General features: G+C 40.5%; 1 protein-coding gene across 1 annotated transcript in view; it reads right to left on the bottom strand.

The window, feature by feature from the left end:
* Nucleotides 1–7,034: 7,034 nt before the first annotated feature.
* The window catches only part of GRPR (gastrin releasing peptide receptor), a 116,605-nt gene continuing 107,975 nt past the window's right edge, over nucleotides 7,035–15,664 (bottom strand). The window contains exon 3 of the mRNA XM_063449210.1: nucleotides 7,035–7,982. Coding sequence (XP_063305280.1) covers nucleotides 7,590–7,982 — 393 coding nt within the window. The 3' untranslated portion in view covers nucleotides 7,035–7,589. The remainder of the gene's footprint in view (nucleotides 7,983–15,664) is intronic.

The following is a 15,664-nucleotide window of genomic DNA, read 5'->3' as shown; positions in this document are numbered from 1 at the left end:
GTGGGCGGGAACAATTGCGCTTAAGTCTAGTGAACTGGCTTCGTGCTATGCCTTTAAGCCACGGTTTGTGGTGGCAGCTACGTTGGTGAACGAAACCATTGCCATCCGTTGGCTTAAAAAAACATTTAGTATGGATTTGGCCCTGATCACAAAAAATTTCGAGGTCCAAAAAATGGATCCTGCTCTTGTTCCACTCAGGAGTAAAGACAAGGTTGAACAAGTTGGAATTGAGATAATGAACATAATCTGAAAAGCTGTCAGAAGACCCCTTCCAGATAACGATCACATCGTCGATATAACGCCGCCAGAGCACCAGGCTCTCCCTCCAGTCATGCCCAGACCATACGAAGAGTTCTTCCCATCTCCGCATGTAGGTGTTGGCATAACTGGGGGCGAACCTGGTGCCCATGGCGGTACCTGTTATCTGGAGATAATGTTGGTCGTTAAAAAAGAAAAAATTGTGTTCTAATATAAACTGGACCGAAGTCAATATGAAATCCCTCTGGCCTGAGGACAAGTCCAAATCCTGGGACATATAGTGATCAAGAGCTTCCAGCCCCAAACGGTGATTGATTACCGTATACAGAGATGTCACGTCAAGCGTGGCCCAACTGTAATCGGATTCCCATTCTATACTCTCCAATTCTTGGAGAAAGGACTTAGTATCGCGTATATATGAGGGGGCCCCCTGGGCATATTTTTGGAGAAACGAATCCATATATGCTGATAAATTAGCTGTGAGAGAGTTCACTCCACTAATGATAGGGCGACCTGGTGGATCAGGGAGGCGTTTGTGGGTTTTAGGAAGAAAATAGAATATTGGAATTACTGGATTTTTTTGAAACAAGAAATCAAAATTCTTTTGCGATATAATTCCGCTATCCCTGGCTTTAATCAAAATTTCTTTCAGTTTTAAGTTATACACCAGGGTGGGGTTATTTTGTAATTTGATATACGTCTTCCTATCCCCCAGGATGTTAAGGGACTCCTTCAGATAGTAGGAAGCTGTCATCAACACTATCCCTCCTCCCTTATCCGCCTCCCTGATTACCAGGTCCTCTCTTTCCATAAGATGTTGTAAAGTGTCCTTCTCCTTCTTAGTTAAATTAAAAGGGGATGAACCTCTCTTTCTTTCGAGAGTAATGGATTGAAAAGCCTGGTCCACCATATGCTCAAAGGTCTCCAAAAATGGACCCTTACTTTGAACCGGAAAAAAATGGGACCTAGGTTGAAACTTATAATTCTCTTTCACATCTATACTATTAACCTCACCCTCAATGTTAGATGGGTGTAAAAGAAAGTGCCTTTTAATAGTTAGGGAGCGAATAAATTTTTTGAGGTCTATATACAGATTAAAATCATTAGCCATCTTATTGGGGGCAAACTTCATCCCTTTTGAAAGTAAATCTATTTCATCTGATGTGAGGGGGATACCAGTTAAATTGAAAATGCCTTTACCTCTTTCCTCCACATCACGGGAAGAAAAAGAGTTGGAACTTGAATCTAGTCCTCTGTTCTCACCCTCTTGTGAGGGGAGTCTTGATACAGGGGAGTGAACCTGTTGGGATGCTCCCAAGTTTCGGTTCTGGGGCGGAAATAATTTGTGATGGTTTTCTCCTTTGGACCTCTCGGTCTCCCCTGAAAATGTATCTCCTGTTCGTTAGCTTGTTTTAGAGTCCTAAGTTTGTCTGATTGATTATATAGAGGCTGGGTCTGAAATCTAGTATTCACCACTCTGTCTGGTGTATGCCTCCGAGGGGGCGTAGGTCTCTGTCCACTCCTCGAAGAGGGGTGGTAAGCAGACCGACCAGTCCTCGGTGCATTACTAGCCCTATGATGGGCTCTAGATCTCGAATTGCTTCGTGTTCTATTTGAAGAGGTAGTATGGGTATTTCTAAGAGGAATGTAACGTGATTTTTTTCTTATTAGTTTGTTACGAGTGGAAAAGTTGTTAGTTAATTTATCCTCCTTATCCCTACTATACTTCCTATTTTTTGTTTCAGCAATATTTTCATCAAGTTTTTTAATATTAATGTGCAAGATTTCATCCCTCTCTTTAAAGTCCCTTCCCTCAGTATCAATAGGAGGACTAGATTCAAGTTCAATTAGTTCATTCTCCAATTTATTTTGCGTTTCTTTAGAGTGTTTAATTATAAGTTGAATTAACTGAAAGGAACAATTTGTGAGAATTTCATCCCATTCTTGTAAAAAAAGGTCATCCTCCAGCCCAAAGGCCGGTGTTTTATCTATTCTCAGACCCCGTGGGATTAAACCTTCCTTAAGGTAGTTTTCTAGGTAGGCTATCTCCCACCATTTTTTTGTTTCGCCCGTTAATAGCCTTTCTTTTTTCTTAAAGAACTCATCTAACCCTTTAAGTGGCTGTGGTTTATCCCACTCACTAAACATTGCCTCAAATCTTCTCCTGCGGCTATTTTGTAAATTTGACAGAAAATTCACATTTGTGGCCATAGTCAATGCAATCAATGTCAGATATGTGTACCAAAAAGAAAAGGTGGATATAACAAACAGCAAAACAAAACAACTACGTTGTTGTGTGTTAAATATCGATTACTTAACTTCAATTAGTCTGTAGCCTCCCAAGATCGTTATCCACCACAAAACGATCATATATATGTATAGAACCACAAGCAGAAGTGGGATACGGCTGTACAGTCTATATAGGGAACATACAAGGAAAAAAAACAATAGTGTGATACAGTATATACAGTGAAAATGTGCGCTTAAATGGATGCACTCACGAGATAGTAAAGGTAAAACAGCATTCAAGGTGCCTCCCCAGGGAATATGGAGGGATGCTGGTATCCTTCGGTAGTGTCTAGCAGCCAAATGGGACACAGGACTCCAGGTGAGTAATGGTAGAAAATATTTGAAATGATACAAAATTCCTGTATTTCTTTACTGTCAATCTATTCATCAGTACCAAAAAAAAAACAACTCTTCAAAAGCAAGGCTTTTTATGGTGAACAAATAGGAGCAACTTTAATCGTTTACAGATACACCAGAATTCAATTATTATGTAAAAGTATTTAGGTGCGTAAAGGCAATTTGTTTCATCCACATAAACAGGAACTTGCACAACACAGTGGATATATATTTTTGCAAGAAATATTGTTTTGTTCATAAATAAGATTCCCAATGTAAAAGCAATGTATCACTAAAACAACTTATTTTATATTTTTAGATTATCACATATAGTAGAATTTCAGTGTACCACTTTTACGTCAGGACAAGGACTAAACTGGTCAGATCTGCATGTTTTAAAAGTAATACATTTATGCATGTGACTATGTGTGAGTGATTGTATGCGTATGTATGTATGCATGTATGATTGCACGCATGAAGATGAGGGTTAAGATGAAGTATACCACATTACATTTACCATGATGCACCTTGGGAATCATGGTCCAAAATATAAGTTTAATAGTATTTTATGGTCCCTAATAAGTGAAGATGCAACATTTTGACCTTTGAGTGACAGAACTATGATCTCCGTATTTCAACCAATGGCTGGATTGCCACTCGATTGTCAAAGGGTTAAACTATTCCCATTACATTTTTAATATCCTGCAGTATTTATTGCATTCCTTACAGAGACAAAAGTACATCAAAAACACACACCATTTTTTACCAGTCCTAATTAATAAAAAAAAATATCCATTTATGGTAAAGAATCAACAACATTTTAATTGTTAATCTCACTATATAAATAAAACCTGTATCCACAAAAAATATTGAATAAAATCTGTGTTCACAAACAATATTTACTACAGTGTTACTGAATTTTACAGACACATTGGCAATTGTAATGTTTTTCCATTTTCTGTACAAACATACAAAAAAAATTGCATTTTGTTTGGCTTTGATAACAGTGTAGTGGCAATGTACTAAATGTAGGAGCAGTAGCGGTCATGTGGTTTTTTTTTTTTTTATAATTCTTTATTTTTGTGTGCACATGTTTTACATAGCATCTTTCAATGCCCCAACAGCACTAATCAGGCAGTTAATTAGACATTTCCAAGTTACAAGGCATTCGAGTATTCTGCACATTTAGTTTTGTTAAGCATGGTAGATTAGATTACAAGCTAAGTGAAGCTAGAGTTAGTTAACATTAGGTACACTATGCAGATGGCATTCAGAGATATTGCCGCTGAGGTCTGACAGATAAGCCTAAACATAGTGTGAAAAAATAAAATAAAAATAAAGATAACACATGGAATTCCTACTTAGCATTGATCTGATAAGCAATGTATAGCGCTGCCGAAAATCTAGACCTAGACTGAAGAAAGACAGTGTTATTTATGAGAGGAGTGATAGCAGGTCATAGAAGGTAAAGACAGGAGGCGTATGCTGCATAGATAGTATTATTTATGCTAAACAGACAGGATCAATTGTCCGCCGAGTTACCGCTCCGTACCATTACACTGCTTGTAAGTGATAGTCCCCTCACTTCTCCGTGCAAAAGGTATATTATATGCTGGCTGACCATGTAGCTGACCAAGAGAGAGCAGGGGGAGGACAGTCCTTAGCTGGAGTGATGAATGCTTGCTTGTGTAGGTATGTGTCGGCAAATGCAGGTGGGGTGTCGCTGTTGATTCTGTGTGGAATCGTTCATGAGTCAGACTGAGTAATAGGCTGTAATCAGAAATGCCAAGTGTTAGGCTCCACTGAGTTCTCACCGGAGGGATCATGCTGTCTTCTGCATGGTGTTGCTGAGCTGCTTATGCAGTAGGCTTGCTGTGTCTCGTGGCTCACCCTTCTCCAGCCTGATGTTGCTGTGAACGGAGGCTTGATTCGAGGGCTGGTCTGGTATGCTCCACTCCGACAGCCCCAGTCTCTGCTTGAGCGACCGCTCGTGCCTCCAGTTCCGGTACCAGTTCTGGCCGGTAACGGGATGCCTGGCTGATGGTGTGTGCCTGGGGCTGCGGTTCGAGGAGCGTCCTCAGAGGGCTCAAGACCAGGAGACCAGGTCCAGATCCTGGGTATGCGAGTCAGGTAGGCTGGGAGTTTGCCGTGGTGTGTGGCAAGGCTCTGCTGCTGTGTTCCCTTGTAGTGAGGAGACAGGACTCGGGTACTCTTCTTGCACGCCGGCGATGTGTGTACTTGCGCCCGGTGTTGCAGGCCTTGTACACGCGCTCAGGCATCCTGCTGTGCCGCCTGAGCTCCCTCCAGTGGGGGCCAGGATGACCCCCCCGGCCCAAGGGGGGGGGGACCGGGGCCTGTGAGTCGCGCTGCAGGGTTGTGGCATGGCGACCAGGCTTTTGAGTAGGGCAGCGGCCGTCTGCCCCGCGTCTTCCCCAGGTAGGCCGCAGGCTCCGAAGTCTCGTACCTCTGGGGCCCCGAAACTCCCGATCTCGGGGTCTGCGGTGGTGCCAGCCCTCTCCTGCATGCTTATGTGGGCTATTCCTTCCAGTTTTCGGCGGCATGCCCATGCTTTTTATCGGTTGGAGGTAAAATTAGTTGGAGCCTCAGGGCCATGCGACCGGTCAGCATGGCGGTCAGGCCCCGCCCCCGGTCATGTGGTTTTTAATTTTCTCTGTTCAAAATGGATCTGTCACATTTGATATTTCATCAAATAAAATGGCAGCATTTATTTTCTTTGTGTGTAGGTATGTTTTGATGTATGTAGATTAATATAATTGCACTATGACATCATTCAAGGCTTCTGTCTGAGAAGGCACAGCCAGAACATCTAGTGCACATTAGTTTACTTTCTATTATCTCCATCTCTCTCTCATCAAACATTCTGAACAGATTTACAAAATAGGAATCTACTGAAATCAGAATGGATTTTTCTTGCGTAAACAACATGAGCAAAATTCCATCGAAAATTAGATCCTATTGAGCTGTCATGGCATTCAGAAACAGGATGAATCATGGGAAATAATGTATTTGCTTTTAAAACAGGAACGTTTTATCAAGGCAAACATGCATGCTGTTGTTTGGCAAAGTGCTAAATATAAAGCAATCACTATGGAAACCAAAAGAATGTTTCAGAATTTTTGGCACTGAGCTAAAGGAAAGCACCTGTTTTCGCCATCACAAATATCCTGTGATTTAATCCATATTGGTGATTCCAATAACCCATTTCTAATGGCAGGCGTGAGTTGAGTTTAGATTGCTTAACAATTCTGCTTCCTTATTGACACAAATATACCACATAGAGTTTACTGTGAAAAACACACAACAAAACAGTTCCTCTTAAAAGTGTGATTTCCACAAGTACAGGTGCCGGGTGCTGCGTTTGTGTTAGCTCACACCACCTACTGGGATAAAGGCGCACTTCTATTTTGGAACATTCCTGATGTATGATTTAAAGATAAGTTAGAACAATCACATTTTCATATATTTAGGTAAGTGTAGTTTTATATTCTGAGAAACATTCTGCTTTGAGAAGGTAGATTCACCACTGGCAGTACAGTACAATTTTGAACTATAAGCTTAAGTAATTCGATTTAGTCGCTCAGATGTACTGGTAAAGATGTACTGGTAAACCACATTTCTCAATTTATTGTTCAAAAAGAACAGACAGTGCATAGGACTCTTGCCTTTTCAATAGATTTTCACCCTCACACTATTTTCTCTTTATGTGTATTCACTCTGCACACACACACCATTATATGGTCTGAATTTGCATTGGCAATCTGGATAGTCCTGATCAGCCATGGACTTGTGATCGCTCCAATTTCTAAATGTGAAATACATTAAAATGCAGATCACTTTGTATGTTATGGCCATTTTACTCCTTTGAGCATGCGACAGTAGTTACATTTCATACAATATAAAACTTTGTAATTAATTTGTAAACCACATGCACTAAAATATCTGTACACTACTACAGGAATAATTTTTAAACAGAATTGTTTAGAATTTCCCTTTTTACTTTTTTTTCCCCCTTTAATTTGTCATTATTTATCTCATGCACTTACATTCAGTTACATTCTTCATCTGCAAAAAAACATTTAAAATATTTAATATATTATTCACATACTATTTTTAGTGCCCATGCCAGAATAGTACATTGCCTTTTAACTGCTCTCAATCACATTTTATTTATTCACATGGCTTTTACTTTTATTAGGTAAGTTATAACTCAACTCTTTGAAGTCATTAGATTGTTTACTTCAAAGTATTGCAGTCATCACGTTGGCACTCAAAGATTTAAAATTGGCTCCATTTAGAGCCAGTAAACAATGCTATAACTTAGTTACTGCAAGCAAAACATAAATTACCTTTCACAAATGTTTAAAATATCTTACAAAGTTTTTTCAGAATTTTGCGGAAAGCAATTCTCCATCGTCACCTCCAATACAATGTCCACCACATGGCAGTCTTAATGGATTTCCCTTACCCACAACCAATTAAAACATTTGTTACTCTCAATAGCAGCAACATATGCTAAAACATTATATTACACTGTTTCTTTGCACTGGGATCCTTTCCTAGATAACATTATAGTAACTGAATTTACAGTAATCATTCAATAAAATATTTAATATCTGCATTACGTGCAATTATAGGAATGTCTTTTTTTTTTTTTAAATGGTGGATTATGTTCTCAGTAATAGCGTCTATACGCAACCTTCGTGGCATATATGTTTGCCATTGATTAGGCTGAAGCTGGCCATAGAATGGTTAGTACTTTTCAGAGAAGTCATTCTGGTGGTACTTCTACCCATGCTTTGTGATCTTACAATCAGTCTAGGCCTGCAACAGAAGAGCTGGTTGTTGAACTGTTTCCTAAAACTCTTGCTGAGCAAGTAGAGAGCAAATGGATTAACGCAAGAATTGGTAAAAGCCAAGAACCTTGCACAAATGCTAGCAATGTAGTGCAGAGCCGAGGTGTCCACTTCTGGATAGTAGTAGGAACGGTATAAATAGATTACGTGGGTGGGTAGCCAGCAGAAAGCGAAGAGTCCAACAAACACCAGCACTGTTTTAGCGAGTCGTTTGCGAGATTCAATCTGAGGAATGAAAAAAAATAAGAATTAGTGCTGTAACTTATATAGGACAAATACAATTTTACTTATATCACATGAATATATTATTATGCATTTTTTAACACAAGTAGCACAATTGCTCACCAACTGGTATTCTTTGGTCAACTAATATCAGTGTAGAAGCTGCTGTGAAGACAACTCAAGTATATAGATCAGGGGTAGGCAACCTTCGGCACTCCAGGTGTTGTGGACTACATCCCCCATAATGCTTTTACACCCATAATGTTGACAAAGCATCATGGGAGGTGTAGTCCAAAACATCTGGAGTGCCGAAAGGTTGTCTATACCTGATAAAGATCTAACACAAGCTATGTGTGTGGGTTGCTGTTAGTCACAGCCTCAGTATATGTGAATGATATAATCTGTGCATGATGTTCTGTAAAAACACAGCCTCAATTTATCTCACTCATATAATCTTAATATATACACTGGTGTGGAGGCATAATGTATCACTGAATATAGCAGATGTATGCTATGTATGATTTACTGTTTCAACAGACTCAGTGTGTGACTGATATCTCTGTGTATAAGGCGCTGTTAAAAAAAAAACATATTATATGTGATTAGTATATTCTGTTTTGAAATTGGTGTTATTATATAACCCCAATTTATACACAGCCTTAGTATATTTGATATATGCAACTGATCTAAGGTCTGTGTTTTGCGCTGAAATGTAATATAGCCCAATAGTACTAAAACAAATGCACTGTTGCACTGGGTAAATGTCTATTACAAACTGGGGATTCTCTACTTTAGTTTTCTAAACATAGAAAAAAAAGAGAAACATGCTGCCTTTTGGCTTTGCATCAGATTTCTTCTCCCACAAGTGTTTCAGGACAAGCAACTAACACAATTAACCACTTCAGATGGACTGCAGGTGTTACTGATCCTGTCTGGGTGCCTCTCCCAAGAGAGAAGGAGACCTGATTTCCAAAATAGAGCATGGTAATGTTCAATTGAGTTAATGTTTTTTTGTGTGCACACCTATGTATATACACATGAGACATTTCTACTACAAAAGTATTTCTATTGCCAGGTGTCTTCTCCTCTCTGATCAAGATAGGGAATGTTTTTAAGTTTGGTGGCAGTATTTGACCTTAATATATACTGCTGACTTCAGGTACACAGCTTAACAGGGGTTCTCAACCTTGTCCTCAAGGACCCCCTACCAGTCCAGGGTTTAGGGATTATCTGGGTGTGTCTAAGGTGTTTAGAAAAAGAAAAAAAAAACACCTTAGAGTCTAAGGTGTTTTTTTCCCCATTTTTCTAAACACTTTAGACACACCCAGGTAATCCCCAAATCCTGGACTGGTAGGGGGTCCTGAGGACTGGGTTGAGAACCCCTGGCTTAGAAGATCTTGCTGATTGCATTTGCACAGCTTAGTAGATCTTGCTGATCGCACATGCACAGCTTAGTAGATCTTGTGGATTGCAGTTGTGCAGCTTAGTAGATCTTGCTGATTGCATTTGCACAGCTTAGTAGATCTTGCGGATCGCAGTTGCGCAGCTTAACCCCTTAAGGACCAAACTTCTGGAATAAAAGGGAATCATGACATGCCACACATGTCATGTGTCATTAAGGGGTTAAAGGGACACTCCAGGCACCCAGACCACTTCTGCTCATTGGAATGGTCTGGGTGCCAACTCCCACTACTCTTAACCCTGTAAGTGTAATTATTGCAGTTTTTTTATAAACTGCAATAATTACCTTGCAGGGTTAACTCCACCTCTAGTGGCTGTCTACTAGACAGCCGCTAGAGGTCACTTCCTGAATCATAGCAAAGATTTTCTTTGCTAGAGCGTCAATGGACGTCCTCACGCTGTGTGAGGACCTCCAGCGTCGCTCATTTCCTCATATGAAAGCATTGAAAATCTTTTTCAATGCTTTCCTATGGGAAGCGCTAATGCGCCGTGCATGCACATTAGGTCTCCTCGGCCGGTGGGCGGGATCAGAAAAAAGCAGGATCAGGCGGGATCAGAAAAAAAAAGAATGCAGCTTCAGAATTAATCTAAATTGTATGCTGTTTAGGAGGTGGGAAGGTCTGGGAGGGAGGGTATGCTGCTGATTGGCTGGAATGTGACTGCTGACTGTGAGGTACAGGGTCAAAGTTTACTCAATAATGACGAATAGGGGGCGGACCGAACATCGCAAATGTTCGCCATCCGTGGTGAACGCGAACAAGCTATGTTCGTTAGGAACTATTCGCTGGTGAACCGTTCGGGACATCTCTACTGGTGAGTAAATTTATTACCTTCAGGCTTTTTGCTGTAAACGCTGTCTTTTCAGAGAAAATGCAGTGTTTACATTACAGCCTAGTGATAACTTCACTGGCCACTCAGATGTCTGTTAGAGATCCTTCCTGGGTCATGGCTGCCTAAAATGCATCCACACATTCAGTATCTCCTCCCTCTGCATGCAGACACAGAACTTTCCTCATAGAGATTCATTGATTCGATTAATCTCTATGAGGAGATGCTGATTGGCCAGGGCTGTGTTTGAATCATGCTGGCTCTGCCCCTGATCTGCCTCTTTGTCAGTCTCAGCACTGTGATTGAATCAGGCTACCTTTTCTGATGATGTCAGCAGAATGCTTGTTTTTTTTTTTTTGAGGCAAACAGCATGCAAATCTACAGCTTCAGGCTTGAATACAGTAAGATTTTGCTATATTTATGGAGGCATGAGGGGCCCAGGGGGGCTAGATGGTGGCTTTCACACTATAGGGTCAGGAATACATGTTTGTGTTCCTGACCCTATAGTGATCCTTTAACCCCTTAAGGACACATGACATGTGTAACATGTCATGATTCCCTTTTATTCCAGAAGTTTGGTCCTTAAGGGGTTAAGCTGTTACACCGCAATCTGCATAATATAATATTGCAGCTCTTTTGTGAGAAGCATTTGGCTGATATGTTTCAAATGGTCTCTGTACCTAGATCTGTGTAAGTGATGGTTACTCTTAATATTGGATGGAGTTAATGCTTGTGGATTATATGCTTGGACTGGTGTTGATATCTTTGCAAATAAAACAAGCTGCACAATTATCTTATCACCAGGATCTCTGCCATAAGTACTTCATCACTATCTGAAGATAAGGTCAGAGTAAGTATGCGGTTGTTTGTTCTCATAAGGATAACGGCATATCTTCTACTATCCTGCTTATTATGTGTGTGTTGCCACAATGGATCCTCTGGTTACCACCTTTTCATCAGTGTCCTGCCCATTCCATATCTCCTACTTATATTGCACAACATTCTCTAATCATTTTGATTCTTTTGTTTGGCATAATTTGTACTATTTACAATATTTTTAACTTTGAATGTGGGTCTTGACGTGGTTGGCCTACATTGCCTACTTATAATTTAGTAGTTGCTACAATTTCTACGGTTCACATTGGTATTTTGTTAACTAATCTGAATGATGTAATTCTTCTTGCCTTTGCCTAGTAATATGTTGTGTTATTGGTTTCTATCTTTCCTGTAACTGATCATTGCTATATCAAACAATTCATTCACAGTGGGAGGAATTGTTGATGTGTACAAAAATAGGGGATAATCTGCTAAATCAATGATGAAAAAAAGAACATAGCGTATAACTGTGTATATGAATGGACCATAAGTGTAAAATCCACAAGTGGCCACTCACACTTTCACTGAAGTTAAAAAAGCCTTTAGCATAGATGTCTTTATTTTCCTCTTGGCATAAATGCCTTTTCCAAATCAATTTCTTTCTTCTATGTTCAATGTTGGAGGAATTGTTGAGTCTGATTTTTGCAATATTGACTCATTGTTGCAGTGTTTTAATAACAGACTCCTATTTCTCTACTAGGCTCTGCCATTTTTTACAGGCAGATATTGTTTTTGTTTTCCTGTATCACCAGGTAAGTAGTTCACAAGGCAAGATGAAGCAGTGTGGATTGTATTTAATAAACACATCCAGAAAACACTAGGGTTTTCAGTTTAATTATCACTCTGTTTTATAGCAAGGTATGACTGTTCTCTAATTTATTTTGTATTATTATTATTATTATTATTATTATTATTATCCATAACAAGACAGATCTCTTTTTCTTACAAGACTTTGTCTTGCATTAGTATAGCCTTGTTCCTTCAATAGGTTTGGTTATCATGGCCTTAACTCCTATCTGGCTCTATACTTTAACAGGATATTTCTGACATTTGAATGCAAGGGGGTTGCTGACCTTGCAGCCTTTGGGTAAAATTATCTTGTCTGAACAGTTTTTAGGACAATATTCTATTGATTACTTGTTTGGCTTTTTTTTTTATTTTTTATTAAATTCTTTATTTTTGAATGCAGAATTAGGTACAGGCGTAAGCAGTGATATGTTCGGAGTTACATAGCATTTTAAACATTGGGTACATGTAGGCAATAGGTACTGCACTTATTTTTTTTAAAACAAAACACGATCAGTAGTTAGGTAGTTTATGGCTAGATGTTGATGTACATATTTTAAACAGTTAACTTTCATTCTATGCTGGTTTATTCAGGTTCTAACCGCTGTATCTGCACTAGGCTGTAAGAAGCTGTCTATTACAAAAAATCATGCTGTGGCTGAATAGTTGTCTTCAGTATTGGCGCTTAAATGGTTTCTTCTGCTTATAACAAAGAAGGATTTATTGCTATAATGGTTCACCAGCTTGTCAGGTGTATTAGATCTTTTTGTTAAATAACATATAAGAGCATAACATGAGGTACAGGGAGTTTATGTGGAAGTAGTGCATGGTACGTTTCAGGTGATATAAGTTTCATAGGGTGGTCATGCTGCTCCATGGAGCCGGTGGCTGTTCAGTGCCTATGCGATACGTGCCTTTTTCTACCTCGTCTATGTCTTTAGTGATTCGATCATGTTGGATGTTTCGTGCTAAGGGGGGGGGGGGGGGCAGAGTATAGAGGATGATACGTATCTCTTATGGCGTGTCATGGTGTGCTAACAGCAATATTGGACGTCGCTTCTATGTCTCTGCTATGAGCCTTGTGTGTACGTTAGTTGAGCATTTAGTGTCGCTGTTTTTAGGGCTCACTTTTGTGTGGCCACTGCTCCCTAAGATGGGTCGTTATTGCATGCTTGATCGGTCACTAGGTTTGGGGGGGAAGGGAGGGGGGGGTTAAAACGAAAAGTAGTAGTAGGTCAAGTGGGGTGGTAGGGGGAGGTAGGGGGGCCAGGGAGGGATCGACACCGTTCCATGGGGGTTTGCCGCAGGTAGGTAGAGTGTTTTACTGTGTGTGTCCTATCCGGTATTGTTTGGCTTTTTTAAAGGAACACTATAGTGTCAGGAAAACAAACTTGTTTTCCTAGCACTATATAGTCCTTAGGTCCCCCCCACTCTCAGGCCCCCCATCCCGCTGGGCTGAAGGGGTTAACACCCTTTCAGCCACTTACCTTAATCCAGCGCCAGGCTCCCTCGGTGCTGGTGACCTCTCCTCCCCCTTCAACGTCAGCTCCCGAGTGGAGCCAAATGTGCATGCGCGGCAAACCGCCCATAGGAAAGCATTATGCAATGCTTTCCTATGGACGTTCTGCATGCTCAATGCTATGTTTACAGCTGCAGGGTAAAAACCTGGGGGACCTGGCACCCAGACCACTTAATTGAGCTGAAGTGGTCTGGGAGACTATAGTGGTCCTTTAAATCTTCTAAGGTTTATGCAGCTCAATAATGTTTTTTATAACTATTGGCTGTATTTGAACTCTGTCCTCCCCATTATATGTACTGCTTGGGTATTCCCCATAAGTAAATGCTGCCATAATTGATCAGGAATAAGGAAAATTGTTTCATACTAACTGTAATTTTATTTTCCTGATCATTATTACGTTCCACCCATCTACTATAAGAGTTGTGAAGCTACTGCCTGATGGGAAGGGGGAGGATCTATTTATACCAACTTCAGAGTTCTATTTCCTGTTCTTTCTGCTGTGAGGGGAGGAGCTAACCCATCAGTAAATGCTGCCATGAATAATGATCAGGAGAAGGAAATTGTGGTAAGTATAAAACAATTTTCCTTATTGTTGTCAGGTTCAAGAAAATTATATGTAGGTTACTATTTTTTTAACTCTGATCATTTCCATCATGCAATGTATTTAAATTAGTTAAGATGTATATTTCATTCCTGTATGGAATCCTGGAGACTTATTTTAAGTAATAGTAAGTGGCAAAGAGTTGACTAGTAAGTAAAATGTTTTAGAGGAATGTACAGTGAGAGAAAAAAATATTCGATCCCCTGCTGATTTTGAACGTTTGCCCACTGACAAAGAAATGATCAGTCTATAATTTTAATGGTAGGTGTATTTTAACAGTGAGAGACTGAATAACAAAAAAAAAAAATCCAGAAAAACCCATGTCAAAAAAATTATCAATTGATTTGCATGTCAATGAGTGAAATGCGTATTTAATCCCCTATCAATCAGCAAGATTTCTGGCTCCCAGGTATCTTTTTGTCAGGGTACCTGTGGTCTCTACCTCCGAAAGAGGTAGAGACTTAGCTGTTCCTCCATCCAGACGGTCTGATGGCTCCCTTCCCCGCGGTCTATCTGGTCATGCTAGGCCGGCCGCGAAGGAGTGACTGCCTTTTACAGCATCTAGGCAGGAAGTAGTCATCAGGACACTCCTCCGGAACGACCTGTCAGTCAATTGCTGCAGGACCAATCAAGACGCCTCGGAGGCGTGGTTACTGCTCTGAACAGGGTATTTAACAGAGCTTCTTTCATTAGCTCATTGCCCTGTCGTGGTTCTAGCTTGTTCTAGTCACTCAGTGCTTGTGTATTCTATTATCCCTTTTGGTTTTGACCCGGCTTGTTTACCTTACTCTGCTTATCTCTGTTACCCTTGATTCGGCTTGTCTCTCGCTTACCTGTCTTCTGTTACCCTCGACCTCGGCTTGTCTTTGACCATTCTATACTGTGCTACTTACGTTAGTCCGGCCATTCTAAGGTCCGGTATACGTATCTGGCTACTGTTTGTACTCTGCGTGTTGGATCCCTGTCCCAATCCTGACACTTTTATACAGGTAATGAGCTAAGATTAGGGGCACTCTCTTAACCCCTTAAGGACCAAACTTCTGGAATAAAAGGGAATCATGGCATGTCACACATGTCATGTGTCCTTAAGGGGTTAAGGGGGGTGCTCCTAATCTCAGCTCATTACCTGTATAAAAGACACCTGTCCACAGAAGCAATCAATCAATGAATCAGATTCCAAACTCTCCACCATGGCCAAGATCAAAGAGCTGTCCAAGGATGTCAGGGACAAGATTGTAGACCTACACAAGGATGGAATGGGCTACAAGACCATTGCCAAGCAGCTTGGTAAGAAGGTGACAACAGTTGGTGCGATTATTTGCAAATGGAAGAAACACAAAATAACTGTCCGTCTCCCTTGGTCTGGTGCCCCATGCAAGATCTCACCTTGTGGAGTTTCAATGATCACGAGAATGGTTAGGAATCAGCCTAGAACTACACGGGAGGATCTTGTTAATGCAGCTGGGACCATAGTCCCCAAGAAAACAATTGGTAACACACTACGCCGTAAAGGACTGAAATCCTGCAGCGCCTGCAAGGTCCCCCTGCTCAAGAAAGCACATGTACAGGCCCGTCTGAAGTTTGAAAATGAAAATCTGAACGATTCAGAGGATA

This window comes from Pelobates fuscus, chromosome 1 (assembly GCF_036172605.1).
Source record: "Pelobates fuscus isolate aPelFus1 chromosome 1, aPelFus1.pri, whole genome shotgun sequence".
NCBI classification, from domain to species: Eukaryota; Metazoa; Chordata; class Amphibia; order Anura; family Pelobatidae; genus Pelobates; species Pelobates fuscus.
The sequence above is the reverse complement of the archived record's forward strand: the minus strand, read 5'-3'. Positions and strand labels throughout refer to the sequence as shown.